This window comes from Hippocampus bargibanti, linkage group LG03 (genome assembly GCF_051943395.1).
Source record: "Hippocampus bargibanti isolate YZ-2025 linkage group LG03, ASM5194339v1, whole genome shotgun sequence".
NCBI lineage: Eukaryota > Metazoa > Chordata > Actinopteri > Syngnathiformes > Syngnathidae > Hippocampus > Hippocampus bargibanti.
The window spans coordinates 25,039,273-25,060,236 of record NC_142736.1 but is presented as its reverse complement, the minus strand read 5'-3'; the positions used below and the strand labels follow the sequence as shown (position 1 = coordinate 25,060,236).

General features: G+C 40.2%; 1 protein-coding gene across 1 annotated transcript in view; it reads left to right on the top strand.

Moving 5' to 3' along the window:
* The first annotated feature begins 1,670 nt into the window (after positions 1 to 1,670).
* Positions 1,671 to 20,964, top strand: part of spata17 (spermatogenesis associated 17) — a 40,903-nt gene continuing 21,609 nt past the window's right edge. The window contains exons 1-6 of the mRNA XM_088991334.1: positions 1,671 to 1,738; positions 1,940 to 2,029; positions 2,958 to 3,039; positions 5,400 to 5,450; positions 13,378 to 13,481; positions 20,655 to 20,778. Of these exons, the coding sequence (XP_088847460.1) occupies positions 1,671 to 1,738; positions 1,940 to 2,029; positions 2,958 to 3,039; positions 5,400 to 5,450; positions 13,378 to 13,481; positions 20,655 to 20,778 (519 nt within the window). The remainder of the gene's footprint in view (positions 1,739 to 1,939; positions 2,030 to 2,957; positions 3,040 to 5,399; positions 5,451 to 13,377; positions 13,482 to 20,654; positions 20,779 to 20,964) is intronic.

Sequence of the window (20,964 nt, the reverse complement as noted above, 5' to 3'; positions counted from 1 at the left end):
TTTTTAATCGCCCCCTCACCTTGTGACACCTAATCAGGACGCCGGCAGGACAAATTGTTTTTTTCTGTCATCACACTCTCATCAGAAAATGATCCTTCGCATTCGGTGTACAAGCCATCTTGTCGCACCCATGTACCTTCAGTAATTACTGGACCGGCCATCCTCTTCAACGATGGATAGCCCGAAGTGGAGAGGGTTCACTCTGGAGTCATAACTCTACGTGGGACATCTGCTGTGACCTCCGGACAGCAAATTAGCCTGAAAGAAAAACAAAGGAGAGAGAAAATGACAGTCGACTCGCTGCACACGCAGCATGTCTATCGTCTATACAACAGACATGGAGACAAACAATGTCAATGACTTGCAACATTCTAAATCTCAATTTAGAGTCAAAACAAAACCTGGGGTGGAAGTCATTCGTTATCAGATCAGCAATTGCCAGATTGGGATGCTAAAAGAATATGTTATGAATCAAAGAGGCACACAATTTCTCTACAAAATAGTTTTCAGAAGTTTTTATTCGAATAGATGTTTTCTTCGTCATTATACAAATTGTATGATACAAAACTACAACGTATTTCAGTAACTTTAGTACTTTGGGCGAACCAAAAAATGTAGATCTTGTGAAAACTTTACAGAAACCCTAATCAAAGGATTAATCCGTCGTATCGAGGCTCACTATATCTTTGCTTGCACACGGACAGCCACGCTGAGGGGATCATTTCGACAGGTGAATATGGCAGAAGATGAGATGTTGGGGGAATGAGGAATGAAGTGGAGGAAGAAATAAACTGATAAGTGATGATGAAGAGGAAAAGATGAAGATACTGCCAGGAAAGAGTCGAAATGGAAGATAGAAGGCAATGGAGGAGCTGTGGCATGACAGAGCAATCAATACACACAATCTGCATTCACAGAAGAGAAATTTCAACCTACTTAGAAATAGTTGCTACATTTCGAAAGTAATTTCAACTGTTTTAACCTTATATATAGTGGTGATTTCTATTTGCATTTGTTATTGAATTGTCAAATCATTTGCATTTTGATTTTATTTGTGTGTGCGTGGGTGCACCGAAATGTGGTTAGCTTTTGGGTTGGGTGTTTGTTCACCTTTATTCTGAATGAAAAAAAAAACATGTTTAAGGCGTTTAACAAGTTTCAGGAATTGATTCACAACTCGCGTCAATTCAACACATTTTCATCGGTGGATTTATACATATTTACTCTCATATCTGACTCCAAACAATATGTTTCAGTGTACGGAATTGTATGAATTTACATTGCAGATAGCAAAAAGTAACCTAAAGTGAGGAGCTCGATGCTTCAAACAAATGCATTCATGGAGTCAGAAACAAATACATAACACATTGTGACTAACCTTCTGGACAAGCAGCGCACGTTTTGCACTTACTGACGATGGTCGATATGTGCGTAATTGCTTTAAAACAATGAGCTGGCTGCCATTTTGCGTTGAGGGGGTGTTCTCGTCACTGTGTTCAAAACCAGAATACTGAAAGTAATTCCGATATTTTTCATGTGAAGGCATTATTAGTCAGAGGGGCGACATCAAAAAAGTGTTTAAAAAAGTTTACATCAAAAATATTTTTATAGCAGCAGTTTATTTTGTCAGCTGTGTTGCCTGGCAACCGCAAACGAGCGCCTGAGGAAACATGGCCGAGCTCGTGCAAATTCAATCCGTACTCGAAGAGTTCCGAAAACTACGATTCTACAAATCGAGGTATTATTATTATAAGATCGACGTACGAAATATTTAGGCAGGTTACCACTATACGCTGGTGTCACCGCAAAACAAAATAAAGGTTGTCTCCAGACAGTGATGTATAGCAGCGCTTGTGAAACGTAAACAAATATGTATTTTCATTTTTAAGAGAGAAAACAAATACAATTAAAGTTTGTGGGTTTTTTTTCTCTACTTCAGGTTAGAGGAAGCAACTAAACAGCAGGAATATAGAGCTGCTCTCAGGATTCAGAGCTGGTTCCGAGGTTACAGGGTGCGCTTTTACATCAGGTAATGCTGAAGTATCAAGTTTTCATTTGTCCTGTGACAGATTACTGTCCTTAATTTCATACAACCACAGCCATTTTAGCACTCTTCCATAGCCTTTAGGCCTTATAAAACATCTAGTCTGGCATGGGTATGTTAATTTACAGGGAATACCATGATACTGGCTCCGTCCCGTAATTGTAGAACTGCTGGATCTTTGTAAATGGCCTTGAGAGCCTGTTCTGTACTACGACCCCAGCGCCATTTTGCAGGGTCAGCAGACAAACTTCCAGACAGTAGGTTAATTCAGATTACTTTAGTTAATTGATCAATACGTTAAGTGGATAATTAGCAACAATTTTAGCTGCCTAAGTGCAACTCTGAGGTTGTGCTATCCCACTATAAGCATTGATTTTTCAGGTGTATAAATGGCCTTTTGGAAATTGATGGCCTCATTGGAGCTGGAGATTTGCAATGGACTTGCATTTAGGGTATGTTTGAAGATGAATACAAATGTCTGTTGCTGCATAAAGGGGGAGAAAAGCTCATCTGGCATGATAAAAAGGCCTGGAGGAGCAGCAATTTTGTGTGAGTGTAACATTAATGATCCCGTGACCTTTGAATTCATTTTATTTACATCATAACATTTGTGAGTAGAAAACAAAATCACTGTTTTCATTTCTTTTAAAAGGAAAAGTAACATTAGTTCAGAATTGATTTTCCATTTCAGTCAACACCTAGCGGTAATTTAAATGAATTTCATGCAGGATTTCCATTTTTAAGGCTTTTTTTCACCCCCCATCTTCATTTGCAGCTCTTGCTGAAGGTTTTGCATTTTAAGTTTTATTTGACACCTTAACAAAGATATTCACAATTTAATTTCAGTTCTCCGCCCCATTTCCGCAGCACAAAATACCCATCTAATCCTCTCCCCAATATAACTTCATGACAGGCATCTGCACGAGAAGGCGGTCATTATACAGAAGATATGGCGAGGCTTCAAAGCAAGGGCACGTTGCAGACAAATGGTGATGGTAAGCCAGAACGAGAAACGGCTATAGATGTATTGATTTGGTTATTATAGCATGCATTAGAATTCAATTTCTATATGCCTAAGTCCCTGCATGTGACCTTACGAAATATAATTCACTCATTACACATTGGAAAATTAGCACTTAGGAAATATGATGTCATCCGTTGATGGAATTTTATCTGTTTTGCCTTTCCTGGCATGCATTTAGACCAAGTGTGGTAAAGTAAATGGTGGGAATGGAAGTGTACAAGTGTTCCCATGTGGGTGTGTGTCTTGTGTATGTGTGTAGGTGTGCGCTTTAGTAAAACAAGGCCGCCTTTTCGGCATATTGCCTCCAACTGCTTCTTAATTGAACAGATTGTTGATACCGGATCCAATACCCAGCGCACTCAAGTATAATTTTCCCCTGGATTGAGTTTTGTAAACGTATCACAACAAGCTATTTATCATGCCCCTAAATTGACTGTTTGCTAAAGCAAAACTGCCAGCCGTCATTTGGGAGCAGTTCAAAAACGAACGGGGGAAACCGCGGTGAGGGGCACTGAAATAAACGATGAAGGATGTGTCACAATGCACATATGGGCACACAAAAATCTGGCAGTTTGGGAACAGATGAACGCTCGTTTAAATCACGAACACTTTTCACAATTTGGAATTAGCCTACTGAGGCTTCCTTCTTCCACTCTATCTGCCATTAAAAGTTAAAAAGGTCCAGCTCAGGGTCTCCACTCTAATTTCCATTCCAAAACATTCCAAACCACCACTTGCCACAGTGGTGGACAGTCAAGGCCTGCAAAGCCTTCTGCGCTGGCCTAAAAATATCAGAATCATGGACTGATGTTAATTATATTTTTTGACCATAAATTATTATTAAATAATTCAAAGTTGTCTTCCAGTTCTCTTTCATACCTTTTCCCCTGTTGCGCTGCTTTTCAGATGTGTGTTTTCATATTTAAGCATTTCACCAATCACATTTCAGCCATCATTTGTTCCCAGGGTCCGAAATCTACCTGTACGCCTTCACAATCAGTTCTGTCGCATCAAATGTGTCAATCAAACTGTTGCTCTAACCAATCAGATTTCCCGTTGGCAACCCAGAAGGGGTACCAACTCCTTCTTGAATGCGCTGGTCAACATCAGACTTTTTACGAACTATTGGCTGCTCACTAGCCTGTCATAGTTTGTGAAAACTGCTCTCATCACAAGACGCTAGTGACAACAGCATACTCGATAGAGCTCGCACACTGGATTGGTAGTAAGCTGCATCAGCAAATATATTGTGTTGATTTCATTGCAGTTTTGTCAACCCGCAATGGCTGAAGGAGAAGAAATGGATTTCGTTGGAGATTTACTGTGAAAGCCATTTTCAAGACAGACTTTTCATGAAAAAAAAAAATGACATTCTTAAGAAAGCTTGGTCAGTTATTTCCTGGCTAATGATACCCTCTAGTGGACTTGTAGTAAATCACACTACACTTTTTTTCAATCTGGATTGATTCAGACGTAGCACTACTGAAGGCCTAGCGATGAAATCCACGGCCCACCACTGACTCGCCCAAAGACAGCTGGGCTGTGTCCTCTGTATCATGGACTGCTCTCCTTGCTGCATACCTGCCTCGCACGTGTCCACTCAGTAACATCATATGGGAGGAGTTACAAACATGCCCTCAGCTTGTGTATTTTTTGTGTTATTGTCATCCCAGAGGTTGTGCAATGTTATCAAATTTGTATTAGTGTACCTTCAGAAGATCTCAATTCTTTCTCACTGCCTCCAAATACTACGATGAATAATGGCCGTTCTACAAAAGCCCCATCTCAAAACATCGAATTCACAACCCCCCTTTCAAGTCTCCGTGTCTCCCCTGTCGTGATCAAAAAGATACATTGAGATATGGATCCCCTTTATGAACAACTCCATTTTGTTCCCGAAACATACCCGCAGTGCTCGGCTTGGTGTGTTTGGTGTGAGTGTGCCGCTGCATATTCTCGGGGCATTTTGTGAGTCTCTTCTGGCACCTCTGTCATTGATTATGAAATCCAGAGGAGAGCGTTTGGCCGTCATACATCTCCATTAGGTTGCTGCTTCAGTGCCATAGATTTTTCTGGCCCTTGCGTGTGTTGGTGTATTAAAAGACCACTGTCCTCCCCTCAATACAAAGTCCCCTAATCACTCCCTCTCTCTCTCTTTCTCCACTGTTGCTTTCCCTTCCTCTCTCTCTTCTCGTCCGGAGTGGCCCTATCTGTGCTGCCTGTGTGAAATGTATTATGTATAAAGAGCTGTTTATCTTTGATGCCCGCTGCGGACAGATCAGAGGGCTGTAAGGCAGTGTGTAACGACATCTTTCCCTTTTGTGTTCACAGGAAGCATATTTTATCATGAAGATGAATTTCTACAATGAGATGGCGATCACGGTAAATATCACTGCTGTGCTTTCTTTTATGGCGATGGCGGGACACGCTATATGGTGATGAGACACAGAGAGTTGTTGCCTTTTGTCATTTCATCATTTACATAGAAAAGCATTCTATGAATCCTTGGAATCCATATATTTTATGTTTGTTAGTTTTCAAAAAGTGACCCGCAATCAGATGGGAGGCATGGGGGGGCACTATCGCCCTCTGCTGGCAGTCCTCTGCATGTGAAGGGTCAATGCAATAATTATCAACAGTGAATTTAATCTTGTATAAAATATAATGTCGTTTTTCTTAGTGTCACAACATCTTGAAGTTCACTAAAACATATAGTAGTTAAATGTTGGGGGGAAAAATATTCCAAAAGTAATTTTCATCTTATTTGAAACCAGTGGTGGGGCGTGGTTTTCATCGCTAGGCCTTCAGTAGTGCCCCGTTTCAAACAATCCAGACTGAAAAAAGTGAGGTATGATTTACGACAAGTCCACTAGAGGGTACCATTAGCCAGGAAATAACTGCCGACCTTTCCGAATGATGCCCATTTTTTTCTTGAAAAGTCAGTCTTGAAAATGGCTTGAACAGTAAATCTACAACCAAATCCATTTCTTCTCCTACAGCCATTGTGCATTTGAATAAACTGCTATTAAATCAACGCAATATATTTGCTTATGCAGTTTGCTACCGATACAGTGTGCTAGATCTACATCTGTGTAAGCTCTCAGTCGTACGGGAGTGGTCCATCGATGAAAAGGTTTCTTCAGCCGTCATCTGTACTTCTTTGAAGGTTTCGGACGTTTCGCTTCTTATCCAAGAAACTTTGTCAGCAAACTAAAGTCTTACTGGTAGTTTAGGCCCTATATATATATATCCCTACTGTCCAGACATGGCGGTGCCGGACTCTGCTATGATAGGTCCCTGCTCTCAGGTTGGGGGGAGCAGAGGACTACTCCCTGCCACTCCGCTGATTGTTCCTATTGTACTGACGAACGACTGGCCTGAAGTCCCCACTTCCACCGGTATCACCTCATCAGTATTCCTAATCCTATTTTGCCTAAGTAGGCTGTTGTACGAACGATCCAAATTGAACCTCACCGCACCAAACCAGTTTAATGAAGGATTTAGTTGTTGAAAACTGCTTCTTTTACTCCCCTATCAAACCATCCATGTTCTTTCGCTAATATTTTAACCTCACAAGTGTAGTAAAGTAACTCACGAGTGTAGTAAAGTAACTCACGAGTGTAGTAAAGTAACTTTGAGAAGTGTGTCTTTATTTTATTTATTTATTTATTTATTTATTTATTTATTTGGGGTGGGGGTTGCCCATTTATTATCACCTTCAAGCTTTGATGGCATTTTTACACAATACATTTGCACATACACTTTATCATTTTCACGATTCCATACGGGCTCCTTTTTTCTGGCTAACAGCTTTATTCTATGTCAGGCATTTATTGGTTTATTGGCCAACATAAACAAAGTCGACCAGCTTTTATGGAAGAAGTTGTGTTGATGGCCAGCTGCACAAATAGTTGTCTGAACAGCTCGGAAATTGAATGCTTTCAAGTTTTGCACTTTTATTGGAAAATGAAACAACTAAAAGTGACCAGCCAATTATTTTAATAAATGTCACAATAAGAAAGACATAAATCCAGGATGAGACTCTGCTGCTGTAACTTATTGGGATGAAAGGTCAGAGGTTGCTGGCACCATGTGGAGCGGAGAACAAGGTACTTAACGTGGAGAAAAAGCCCCTTTATGACCCTTATAAAATATCACAGCTTCCTCCTTTACAGCACAATAGCGATTTTAATAGAAAGGAAATAAACGCGAATGGAGCAGGGAATAGACTCCGCGCTCAGTGATGGAAGAAGGGAGTTTGAACCCCACAGAGGCCAAATAAGACTTTGCATTGCTAAATTACTGTTTGGCTTTTTGAGATTAATGAGAATTTGGTGTGGTTTTCGTCATGTCATGCCAACACAAAAGTCAAATGGCCCCTGAAGAGGAGTTACTTATAGCTGTTGAAAAATAAACCCAAAATCTAACATGTGTATCTTAAAATAATATTAGAAATGGTTTGTTGAGTGATCTGTTTTTGGAATCAAATATGGTAGTTGTGGCCAGTGCTTCCGTATACTTCTGTAAAACTATATTTAATCAACGGCCCCATTTATATATCCCTAATGTCCAGACCTAGTGGCGCCGGACACAGCTATGATAGGTCCCTACTCTCAGGTTGGGGGGGGCGCGGGACCCCCCCCTGTGGCCCCACTGATTGTTCCTACATTCCTGACTAACGATTGGCCTATTACCCCCACTCCCCCCGGTATCACCTCATCAGCATAACGACCCTCATCAGCATTTTTTACCCCCCTTTCAAACCATCTATGTTCTTTCGCTAAGATTTTAACCTCATTGTCGTCAAATGAGTGGTTAGTAGCTTTCTCAAAAAAAGACTTTATCAACATCGCAGGGATAATACTAGTGGGCCTCAATCGGCAGTACATTTGCACCTAAAAGCTAGCAACCACTCATTTGACGACAATGAGGTTAAAATCTTAGCGAAAGAACATAGATGGTTTGAAAGGGGGGTGAAAGAGGCGATTCTTATAAAACAACAAAATCCTTCATTAAACCGGTCTGGTGGTGTGAGGTTCAATTTGGATCGTTCAGGTCTGGACATTAGGGATATATAAATGGGGCCGATACGACCAGTCAGACTTTAGTTCGCTGACGAAGCCTCTTGGATAGGAGGCGAAACGTCCGAAACCTTCACTTTTGTACAGATGACGGCTGAAGAAACCTTCTCATCGATGGACCACTCCTGTACGACTGAGAGCTTACACAGACGTATTGCTGCCAACTTTGGGAGAGACATCCTTCTGCTGGTACGTAACTTAGAAAAGGCCACCTTTAAATTAGCTGATTTAAAGAACCACCTCAGATTCAATCTTAGATGTAGACAGAGCCGGTTAATTCCTAAATGCTTGAAGCAAGCACCCCTGGAACCCGGATACTTAGCCGATAAAATGCAACAAAATTATACTAGGAAAATTCTAAATTTGCGAATTAGGAGACTTAACATAGAGATAAAAAACAAACAGTCAGAAATAGAAACTTATTATCAGCGATTACAAACTAATCTTACCCACAAAATCTATCAGGAAGTGTGTGAATTTACTAAATCCGGTTATATGAGGCACCACAGCAAAACCAAAGAGAGACAAAAGGGTAAATTTCAAAAATTACTTTTACTGAAACAATCTCAGCTACTGGTAAACACGCGTAAAATTAGGTATGAACAGTTTGCAAGGGAGAATTGGATCAAAAATTTGTCAGACAGAGATCTCTCAGAGACAGAAAAGGCGGTACTTACCAAAGGTTTAAATTTCTCAGTGACTCCTAAAACTATACCTACAATAGATTATATCACAGCTACTGAATCGGCTATTAAAAATAACAAACTTTCGTATGCAGAGGCAGATGATCTACGCATTAAAATATCAGCTCTTCTCAGTAGTGCCAAACTTCCTCCGTCCAACATAACATTAGAAGAGAGAAAGGCGTTAACTACTCTACAAAAAGACAAAAATATTACTATTTTGCCAGCAGACAAGGGCAGATGCACAGTGCTGCTCAACACATTGGATTATGAAGACAAAATAAATAGGTTAATCAGTGATTCTAACACATATGAGCAACTAAAAAGGGACCCTTCCAATAGATACAAGAAAGAAATGATTGACTGTCTCCAAAAGCTAGAGAAAGGAAAACATATAGATAAACAGATGTATTTTAGATTATACCCGGGAGAGGCCACGCCATGTATCTATGGCCTGCCAAAAATACATAAAGAAGGGTTCCCCCTCCGACCCATTGTTTGTAGCATTGACTCCTCTACATACAATGTAGCCAAATATTTAAAAACTATTTTAGCTCCGTTGGTTGGTAACACAGAATACCACGTAGAGAACACCACAGGGTTTGTAGAGAGGATCAAAGACCTCATATTGGAACCTGAGGAAACTTTGGCATCGTACGATGTGACTTCTCTCTTTACATCTGTCCCAACCCCAGCAGCAGTCTCAGTGGTGAGGACGAGGCTGCTGGCGGATGTTTCTCTGCATGAAAGAACCAAACTGAAACCGGATCACATCTGCCAATTATTAGAAATCTGCCTTAATACTACGTATTTTCAATTTCGGGAAAAATTTTATAAACAAATCCATGGTTGTGCTATGGGCTCACCAGTTTCACCCATAGTGGCTAATCTTTACATGGAAGAGATGGAGAAACAGGCCCTCACATCCTTCCCAGGGACAAAACCTAGACACTGGTTTAGATATGTGGACGATACTTTTGTCATAATTAAGAAACAAGAAATTCAATCCTTCACAGATCATCTCAACTCTGTAGACTTCAACATTAAATTTACTCGTGAGGACATTCAAGAGAACCAACTAGCCTTCTTGGATTGTAAAGTAATTATAAAAGAGGACAGAGCGCTAAAAACAGAAGTCTTTAGGAAGGCTACGCACACTGACCAATACTTACTTTTTGACTCTAACCACCCTTTACAACATAAACTAGGAGTTATCAGAACCCTCCAGCATAGGGCTAAACTAATACCAACTAGCACTGAAGGTAGAGAAAAGGAGTCAAAACATATCAGGAGAGCACTCACTAACTGTGGGTACCCTCAGTGGTCATTCAACAAATGTCAGAAAGAAAGAATAGCGAACGAAACCAATAATTCTCAAGATTCTAAAAGGAGAGGAGTAGCAGTACCGTACATTGCAGGAGTTTCTGAAAAATTACAAAGAGTCCTTTGGCAACATAAAATTCCTACTTATTTCAAACCGATAAACACGTTAAGGCAAAAATTAGTGCATCCAAAAGATAGGCTACCAAATGAAAAACAAAGTAATGTAGTTTATTCCATACATTGTAAGAATGAAAATTGTAAATAGCAGTACATTGGGGAGACTCAACAAATTCTCAAAAAAAGACTTTATCAACATCGCAGGGATAATACTAGTGGGCCTCAATCGGCAGTACATTTGCACCTAAAAGCTAGCAACCACTCATTTGACGACAATGAGGTTAAAATCTTAGCGAAAGAACATAGATGGTTTGAAAGGGGGGTGAAAGAGGCGATTCTTATAAAACAACAAAATCCTTCATTAAACCGGTCTGGTGGTGTGAGGTTCAATTTGGATCGTTCATACAATAGCCTGCTCAGGCAAAACAGGTTAGGCAACTTTCGCAATGCTGATGAGGGTCGTTATGCTGATGAGGTGATACCGGGGGGAGTGGGTGTAATAGGCCAATCGTTAGTCAGGAATGTAGGAACAATCAGTGGGGCCACAGGGGGGGGGTCCCGCGCCCCCCCCCCAACCTGAGAGTAGGGACCTATCATAGCTGTGTCCGGCGCCACCAGGTCTGGACATTAGGGATATATAAATGGGGCCGATACGACCAGTCAGACTTTAGTTCGCTGACGAAGCCTCTTGGATAGGAGGCGAAACGTCCGAAACCTTCACTTTTGTACAGATGACGGCTGAAGAAACCTTCTCATCGATGGACCACTCCTGTACGACTGAGAGCTTACACAGACGTAGTAGCTTTTAGGTGCAAATGTACTGCCGATTGAGGCCCACTAGTATTATCCCTGCGATGTTGATAAAGTCTTTTTTTGAGAATTTGTTGAGTCTCCCCAATGTACTGCTCTTTACAATTTTCATTCTTACAATGTATGGAATAAACTACATTACTTTGTTTTTCATTTGGTAGCCTATCTTTTGGATGCACTAATTTTTGCCTTGCCTATTCTAACACGTATGAGCAACTAAAAAGGGACCCTTCCAATAGATACAAGAAAGAAATGATTGACTGTCTCCAAAAGCTAGAGAAAGGAAAACATATAGATAAACAGATGTATTTTAGATTATACCCGGGAGAGGCCACGCCATGTATCTATGGCCTGCCAAAAATACATAAAGAAGGGTTCCCCCTCCGACCCATTGTTTGTAGCATTGACTCCTCTACATACAATGTAGCCAAATATTTAAAAACTATTTTAGCTCCGTTGGTTGGTAACACAGAATACCACGTAGAGAACACCACAGGGTTTGTAGAGAGGATCAAAGACCTCATATTGGAACCTGAGGCTCCAATTAGTGCAAAAATTAGTGCATCCAAAAGATAGGCTACCAAATGAAAAACAAAGTAATGTAGTTTATTCCATACATTGTAAGAATGAAAATTGTAAAGAGCAGTACATTGGGGAGACTCAACAAATTCTCAAAAAAAGACTTTATCAACATCGCAGGGATAATACTAGTGGGCCTCAATCGGCAGTACACAAATAAAATGTGTATTATAATCAATAGAATAAAAAACACAAATAAAATGTGTATTTTAATCAATAGAATAAAAAAAGAAATGTTGTTTTGCATTACTGCTTCTCCATTTTTGGAAGTTTCTTTCTCCCTGCCACACATTTTTTTTCTCAATGGAGATCCAGGGTTTTTTTTTTTTTTTATGAAAAATTAATTTTTTTGGTTGGTCATGTAAGCTTGCGACGATGCTTCACTTTTCCCCACAATGAAATGCAATGCTTGCTCTACTGCGTTATTATACGAAATATATCAATCGGGTTGTGTTATTACATTGGATTGGCCTTTATTAGTCTCACAGTGGTGAAATTTACATTTCACAGCAGCAAAGTTACAAAAGGAAAACAAAAGCAAAGGAATAAGTAGAAAAAAAATACAGAGCTGCTGTCAATGCAGTAACTCTCCCGGCGCCATCATGAAGTCAAAACAATAAATAAATAATGTGGCACAACACATAAGACACTGACAGTCATTCAATCTTTAGTACGTTAATACTTTCTGCACTTCATTTTTTTTATTTTACTCCCTTTGGGGATAGGAAACGTGTGGTTCGTTTCTTCTGATTGTCAATGCACTCAGACCTTTATTCTCGCGGGTCAGGACAACTCTTTTGTAATGTGTTTTTTTTTTTTTTGTTTGTTTATTTGATTTTTCGTGGTATCCCAAAGTGAGCTTACATTAAAGTATAAGAACTCCAGCGCAAAACTTTGGAATGTGTGTGGCTTATCACTTGCATTCTCTGCAAGAGTGTGCGCACATGCTAACAAAGCTGAAATCCAGTGCCCGGTGACCCTTTTCAAGAACAAATCAGTGACGGGCGACTGTGCTTGCCAAGCCTTTCTTACCAAAGAAATATTTGATAGCGTGGGAATGGAAATGAAAACACAATGGGAGAAACAATCATCCGCAAATCCCCTACCACACTTCCTTTGTCGCTCCCCTCCAGTTTATGGCGCCGTGCTAGCTAACGGGAGGATAATGTATTAATGCCGTAATAGAAACCACTGTTTACATGCTGCACCTCGGATTTGTTATCAGATTCAACAGCATCGATTTCACTTGTCAACAAAGGTCAGCAAGAACTCAAGAGACGGCAATTACTTTATTTAAAATTATCTATTGACTAGAAGATCAATGCTAATTCTCATTTTGCTCTTTGTTTTTCGGCCCACCCTCTATCCGTCATTTCTTCTATTCCTTCGTCTTGATGGTGTGATGATTCTTTTACTCGACGTTGTTTTAATCTCCTAATTAGTTTGAAGGACACCCAGCCTTCTGCCTCACACGTCTACGCTCTCATGAGTGGGTGTGAATGTGAGGCGAGGCTAATCTGCAGCCTCTACAATCAATCTGCGACAACGTAGTAAAACGTATGAAGCCGTGACAGCTGTCCATCCCACCTTGGCTTGTCCCTTCATCACCACATTGAAAATAAAATTGCATTATGAAATCATATGTTATTTAAGGCTGTTGTTAAGGCCATCAATACTGTCATCCGTTTTTGTAATGTGTTTTATTTCATACTACAGATTCAGCGTACGTGGCGAGGATTCTACGTGCGAAAGTACATCCATAGCTTCTATTCACGCAAGAGCTATCTGGAAAGAATATCCAAAACAAACGAATTAATAAGGTAAAAACGAAATTTGCAAACTATCATTGTGATGATAAAACCTGACAATTTTGAAAATGTTGATGGGCGGCCATTCGTCAACCAAAAGCATTTTGGGCACCCATTCATTGTCAGTTCTTTTTCTTAAAGTTTAATCAAATTGGAATCATCAGCCCATTCGTCGAAAAACTAATGATAGAAATTTTCCAAACTCATCCAAATATAAATTTAGTCTTCTTCTTCTTTTCCTTTCGGCTTTTCCCTTCAAGTGGTCGCCACAGCGAATCAGTAACCTCCATCTTCAGAGGTATGATACGCATGTTTGTTTTAGCCAAGCTTTTACGTCTGTATTTATCCGGGCTTGGAATTTGGTATGTAAACATTAGAAATAACTTCACAAATATCAACGTAACTTACCGAGAACATCAACGCTGCTCATCTTTTAACAGGATTGTGTTTCGATTTTTATTTTAACGTTTAAACTCTAATTCCAAAAATGACAACACTGTTCATCAGAACAACATACACACATTGAGGAATCACATTTTCGGGAAAATTTATCACAGAAATGGAAGGAATTATGAACCATTAGACTTCTGCTAGGATGCAAAAACAATTGCCAAAAACCTACTAGGACATTTAAAACAAACTGATATGTACTGCCTCATTCGGCAGTACATATGCACCTAAAAGCTAGCAACCACTCATTTGACGACAATGAGGTAAAAATCATCGCGAAAGAAAATAGATGGTTTGAAAGGGGGGTAAAATATAAGACAGCAAAATCCTTCCCTTGACTGCCATGGTGGGGTGAAGTTCAATTTGGATCGTTCGTACAATAGTCAGCTTAGGCAACAGGCTTAGTTATGCTGATGAGGTGATACCAGGGAAAATTGGGCAATCAGGCCAGTCGTCAGTCAGGACAATAGAAGTAATCAGTGGAGCAGCAGGGATTAGTTTCGCTTCTTATCCGAAACTACCAGTAAGACTTTAGTTCGCTGACGAAGCTTCTTGGATAAGAAGGGAAACGTCCAACACCTTCAAAGAAGTACAGATGACAGCTGAAGAAACCTTTTCATCGATGGACCACTCCTGTACGACTGAGAGCTTACACAGACGTAGCTCAAACTGATGTTTTATCAGGCACCAAGCAAGCGAGACGGCCGTGTTAAGATCCGTCCTGGCAGATTACAAGTTACCACAGAAAAAATGTAAGGGGGTGAAAGTGACAGGAGATAAAGGGAGCGCTCAGAGGAGTGAAGGAGAAAACTGCTAGTAAGGCTGGAGGCTAAGCGAAGAGAGAAGTGAACGATGTGAAGAAATTAAAAATTAGCCTCCGATGTGAACCCAAGCTGCTGCATTAATCTAAGACCCCACGCTCCGGGGCTTACTGCTCGATCGACACCATTTTTTACTTTTGACAAAAATAAAAAAACACTGAGTTAATAAGTCATTTTAACTTAATATATTTTAGCACAAAATATCTTTAGGCTTTTGCTAAAATTAAATGTAAATTTGTTACAATGTCTTGGATCACTGACTTCACCACCAACCCCCGCCTCCTCGCTTCCCACCAGCATTTTCATCTTTTCATAGAGGTGAAAGCGAAGCAGACTTTAAAAGCCTGTTGGAGAAGTGTTTCTAATTCACGACAATAACAAATGAAAATAGATGTATACACGTGCAACCTCATCAAGTATTCTGATACGTTTTGATTACTTCATTTTAACTTTTCTATGAGTCCCCTCATGTTAGTTTCCTAAAATTTATACGAACACTTAAAGGACAACCGACACCATTTTTTGTGTTTCCTAACTGACATCAGAAAAACGTTTTATAGCATCTAAAATACCCAAAATACACACTCTTATATTTTTAGTCAAATGCAAAACACCAATATAAATGAGTTAAAGTGTCCCAAAACTACTTCAAAATTGCCCTGGAAAATGTCGAGTTTCAGAAGGTCCCATCCCCTTGTTCGTGATGTCACAACAGGATGCCTTGCCTTGCTCTAGAATCAAAACAATGGCTTCAGATTGGGAGAAGATGCGTTCTTATTACCCATCCACTTATGAATATGATTCAAATAGTTCTGAAGAGGAAAGCATAAATGTTTGCAATTGATTAAAGAAGTCCTTCTGTATCAGTTCGAGCCGTCAGGACTCCAATGTAGCGTCCCAGAATATGCACAAGATGGTGCCAAAGCTCTGTTGGAAATGGGCTGATTTGTCTGCTGGGAGTGTCTGTCAACTAGTATCAAATAGTAGTGTTGGTGCAACACACAACGATTCACCATCGCATTATTTATATGTTTTCCTTTTAATTTCTCCATCAACACGGATCAACACGAACTTTTCAGACCAAACAAAGTACCCAAAATGCATTGTGTGTCGCTTTCTCCGTCAGGGGCGTTCCTGACGTGATGTCACGTCAGGAATCGTCACCAACTCGAAAACAAGACTTCCTGAATATTCAGCGCAAGTCTTAAAATGTAAAATATAGCTATATGCGGTGAAATCTTTGGAAAATACGCTCAGTAGAAGTCATTTGAAGTGATTTTACAAATTATGAACAGAACTTTTCCAGAGGCGTCGGTTGTCCTTTCATGCCGTTACGAAACAAAAATGAAAGAAACAAAATAAGATGGTGAGTGTGAGATTGATTTCAATATTGCAAATAAATCAAACTCGAATCATATAATTTCATAGAATTCAGTAAATTGTGACAACCTATGTAGTAAGCATGCATCTCCAAAGACGCTCTTCTGTTGTGTTTGGGGGTCTTTAGGTCATTTACTCTTCAGTTAATCACATATTTATTAAATGCCACTGAGGTCACAATCAATTAATGCTTCACGGGTGTTTATTTGAAACATCCTGTGAGCTGCTGAGCCTCACGCTTGTCAGATCAGTCATCCCACAAAGGTCCGGTTTTTAATCCGGCAGTGTACTCCCTTCCTCTGTAAAACCGTATGTCTGTCCAGCACTTGGAATGAATTGTTCAAAATCGGACTAATGGTCCCCGTTTAGCGCAGGCTGATCGCCTGCCTGTGCAATGGTAATTATATTGGGGAATTAAGGCTGTTTCTCGGTCTTATTTTTATTTACATTTGATGTGGCGGTTGATTTTAAAGTGGAATTGAAAAAAAACATGACTTGTTATTTAAAAAAGCATTACATTGTATGATCTTTATCATACAGTCGGTCAAGAATTTGCCAAAGCGATAAGTGTCAGTAATATTTCAACTTTGGTTTCTTAAATAAGTAACTAGATAAAGCTAGCTAGCTAGCTAGCTGGATAGATAAATATAGATAAATGATAGATGGATAGCTTGATAGCTAGCAAGATAGATCTGGACGGGCGGACGGACAGACAGACAGACAACCCAAAAAAATTATGAAAAGCTGCTACGATTGGATGTGTGCCGACTTTGTTTCTACTTGAGTTTGAGTGTGCTCTGTTATTCTTTTTATAATCCCCTTTGGTTTTGAAATAGAGTTTGAAAGTTTGTAGGTCATTTTAATGAGAGCAAACAATTTTAATTTTGGTCTTTTTCTTCGCTCAGTCAGTTTGACCTTATTCCACCACTTGATTTTAACTTCTGTACCTCGTCACAATCATCTACTCTTCTTTTTCTACTTTTGCTCTGTTTGTATCCCCCCCCCCCCCGCCATTGCCATCGGTTCACCGCACTTCCGCGCACATCCTCATTCATCCTCCCTCTTCTTCTGCATAGCCTAATGAAGTCAAGACCCCAGCGCAGTTCCCACTCTGCCACAGTTTTCCTGGGCACCCCAACAATTTATCACTTTGTCAGTGAGACACTTAAAGTTCTCAGGCTTTAATAAGGGCACGCGGTGGGACAATGGGGGCAATTAGGTAAGCAGAGTAAGGCTGTTTTGCATATTTACTAAATGTGCTGGAGTCATCGTCGCAGCCACCAACACGGGCTGTTGGCTGCATGAATTATTCCTCTATCTGCCACAAACAGCTGGGTAATTATTACAGCCATCATCTGATAAATATTCTCGCCTATGATGCCGCAACAACACAAACTTATTTCGCTTTTCTCTTAAAGAAACGCGCAGGCAGTGTGGCCGGGGTTATTTATTCTCCCTTTTCTGTGGCGTCTCACATCCTCCAGCGACTTCTTTTCCTGTCTCTCTTTTCTCCAGCCTTCTTCATCGCTCCCTTTCTCATGTCCCTCCCAAGGACATTGATGAAAGGCGAGCCGCTACACTGGAGTGGGACCTGCACTGGCAACATTCTCCATTTCGACGCGTCACTCTTTCTTTTGCCGCTTCTTTCTGATCCAGTTTGCTGGAGACAAGTTCACTCCCTCGGTTTGATTGGATTTGTATATTCAGTATGTGGGTGTGTGTGTGGTTGGTGTATGTGCGGCGTTGTATAATCTGGCTGCTGTGCTCTCCTTGACTCTTAAGAAAATTACTTTTGAGGAGGAAACAAAAGAGGGACATGAGGACGGTCTGAGGATGTTTTGCCTTTTTTTTCAAGAGGAAAAAAATATGAATCATAAAATTTTATTTTTTCGTACTTCACAGAAGGAACTGATTAATTTGTGAGTCACTTACCTGCATGGAAAGTCAGCGCAAGAAGCTCAATATATTGACCTGTTCGTGGTCTCAATCGACTGTCTGACATCCCCCTTTCCCCTCCTTGCCTGCTATTGAATCATTTAATTGTAGCAATTAAAAAAGCCAATCAGGTCACGTCGCCATTAAATATTTAAAACGTGGCCAATTAGTTGCACTGTTGCTGGCCCTTGATGACCGCAAGTGTGGACCGCTGTCCCGCACTACCTCAGTCTCTGATATCCCTTGAGGCCTTTGACTCTTCATTCTGAACCAGGAGCTAAATTATTGAGAGAGATGTGGGAAATTTATCTGTACCATATTAGCCATTGAATAAGTGAACAGACCTGGGTCATGTCGGTTTGGGTGTCAGTGATTTGAAACTGCCTTAAGTAAGCTTGATGAGTTCCTGCCTTCGCCGTCTCCATACTCAATGAGGTTTTCTCTGTTCTTTCAATCTGATCAGTATCTTGTTTCAATGATGATATGAATGCATATCATTGCATAATCACAGACTGGTATTTATATGTACACAACAAATTGCTGAATTGAAATCAGAAGTCAATGAAAAAGTTCCTCTGGTAAATACTGCATGTGCAAAAATAAGGACTAACATGGCATATTTCTGCATGTTCAAGTTTGACCATTTTTCCTATTTTTTACATTCATTACTCATTCATTCATTTGTACACACCCCTACGCACACGCACATACACACACACACACACACACACACGCATACACACACCAAGTGCATGTGCAGCGTGCCGAACAGGGCTAATGAGGGTTGTATGTTGTGTCGGCTGGTAGGGTCGACACAGATCGAGGTGCCTTCAGCCGTTACAAATCTGTTTGGCTTTTGTCCACTACACAGCAATTAATAATGCTGGAGCTGGGGGCAGGGAAACAAAGGTCACCCATTCAGCCCAACACACACACACACACACACACACACACACACACACACACACACACACACACACACACACACACACACACTTGCATAAATACGCACAAACTTAGTCGCAAGGGCTCATCCCCATAATAATGTTCAACGCCGAATGCAAATTCGGGAAGCTCTTTGGACACTCTGTGAGAATATTATCCCAAGTTATTATCTAGTTTGGCAGTCAAATGACAGAAATATTGGACCATATTCATTTTCAAAAAGCAGTAGATGAACATCAACTCTTTCATAAAGTACCTTGTTATATATACACATTGAATTATTCTACGAAGCGCTTTGTCCCGGAGTAAATCGCAAATATATATTTCACATTAATAAGTCATATTCCAGTGAACCAGGGTGACAAATGAAGGCCAAGCAACCTCAATATTTATGCATATAGGCACTATCATACATAAACATGTGCAATTTCTTAAACTACTGCGTTTAACACCAAGACACACACACACACTTGCAGGTGGGTAATGTTCTGCATATTTCATTTATTTGGTAATTTAATCCGATGCCGAGAAAGAAATGAAAATGCAAAGATGGTGGGAACCATGTTGCAATTTCTTTTTAAAGGCTACAATAGCCGATGAATGTATTAACCCGCCATTACACATCCACTAAGAATATTCTGATTCATCCGTAATAGAAAGTAGAAGTCGGCGACAACGTTGGAGTGGAAGCGGTGAAAATGGCCGAATCGTTGATGAGTAAAGAGCCAACCTGTACTGGGATTGCTCTTGAGGAAATAGATTGGCTTTTGGCGCCTGTGTGCGTGTTTTCACATTACCACAATATGAGCGTTTTAGTAATTGTTTCCAATTCCCTCTTTTAAGTTATTACCCCCTTGTAACAATAAGGCTTGGTGATTGCCGGATGAAATTGCTGTGTATGGGCTTTTAATGCATCCCATTTAAGCAGCTCGGCTTAACAGATGTCACAGACAGACCTATCCTGGCTGTTGTGATGAAATATATTCATCATCTTCCCACTTATGCCCTCACACTGGTTCACGTTAACCCCCTCCCCCCACCCCTTCCCCAAATCCACCCCTTCCCCCTCCCTGTTCTCATGTTTTTCTCCCACGGTGCCTCTGCTGTCCTGGCTTCTTATTATCAACCGCTTTTTCATTCATCTGAAGGACACTTGAGGGAATTACCACCAAAGGCTGCATGATAAAAACACAGACACGGCTTCGCGTTCATAGTACTATACTGTATGTGCTCAAGTAATGTGCAAAAATGTGTCCACTCCAGTGCCAGGGTTTTGTCATTTTCAGTGAAATTTCAGGACTCACAGAATATTGAGTTTTAGGAATACATAAACATTCAATGACAGAGTAAGTTGTTAAGATTGCGCAACTGTCCATGTTTTTGTTTATTGTTTTGCTTTGTGTTGATTATTATGTGAAGCGCTTTGTTAAAGCTGCAGCTGTTGTGAAAGCAAATAAATTAGGATGTATTGTATTATATTCTATTCAATGCAACGTAAGAAATCTTAGACTGTTAATTTTTAAATCATATGGGTCTGTTGTAAGTCATATGAAAAAAATGATGACTTGGACAAATTGAATGTGATTTAATTCAAATCTGAGGAAGGACATGCTGGTTTGAAATGAGTTTTGAAACCCAATCCATTTGTTTATAGGGGAGAGATGGATGAACTTGAAGAGCTCCAGAAAAAAGAAAGAATCTGTCTGAAAAAAGTGAAGGATCAGAAAGCCAAAATCTATCAAGCATACAGGTGGCACCATCTACTCAGCACCAGGCAGGTTTGTCAGAGACACATGTGCGCACCTTGACCGTGAGCCAATTTGACCATGAATGGACCAAATGGGCATTTATGTACTCCATTGCAGACCAAATTCTAAAAACATTACAAAAACATATATACATACTTTATACAGTATATTTTCTCATTGTTTTCTGCATAAGGTAGACGAACTCTTTCCCTTCAT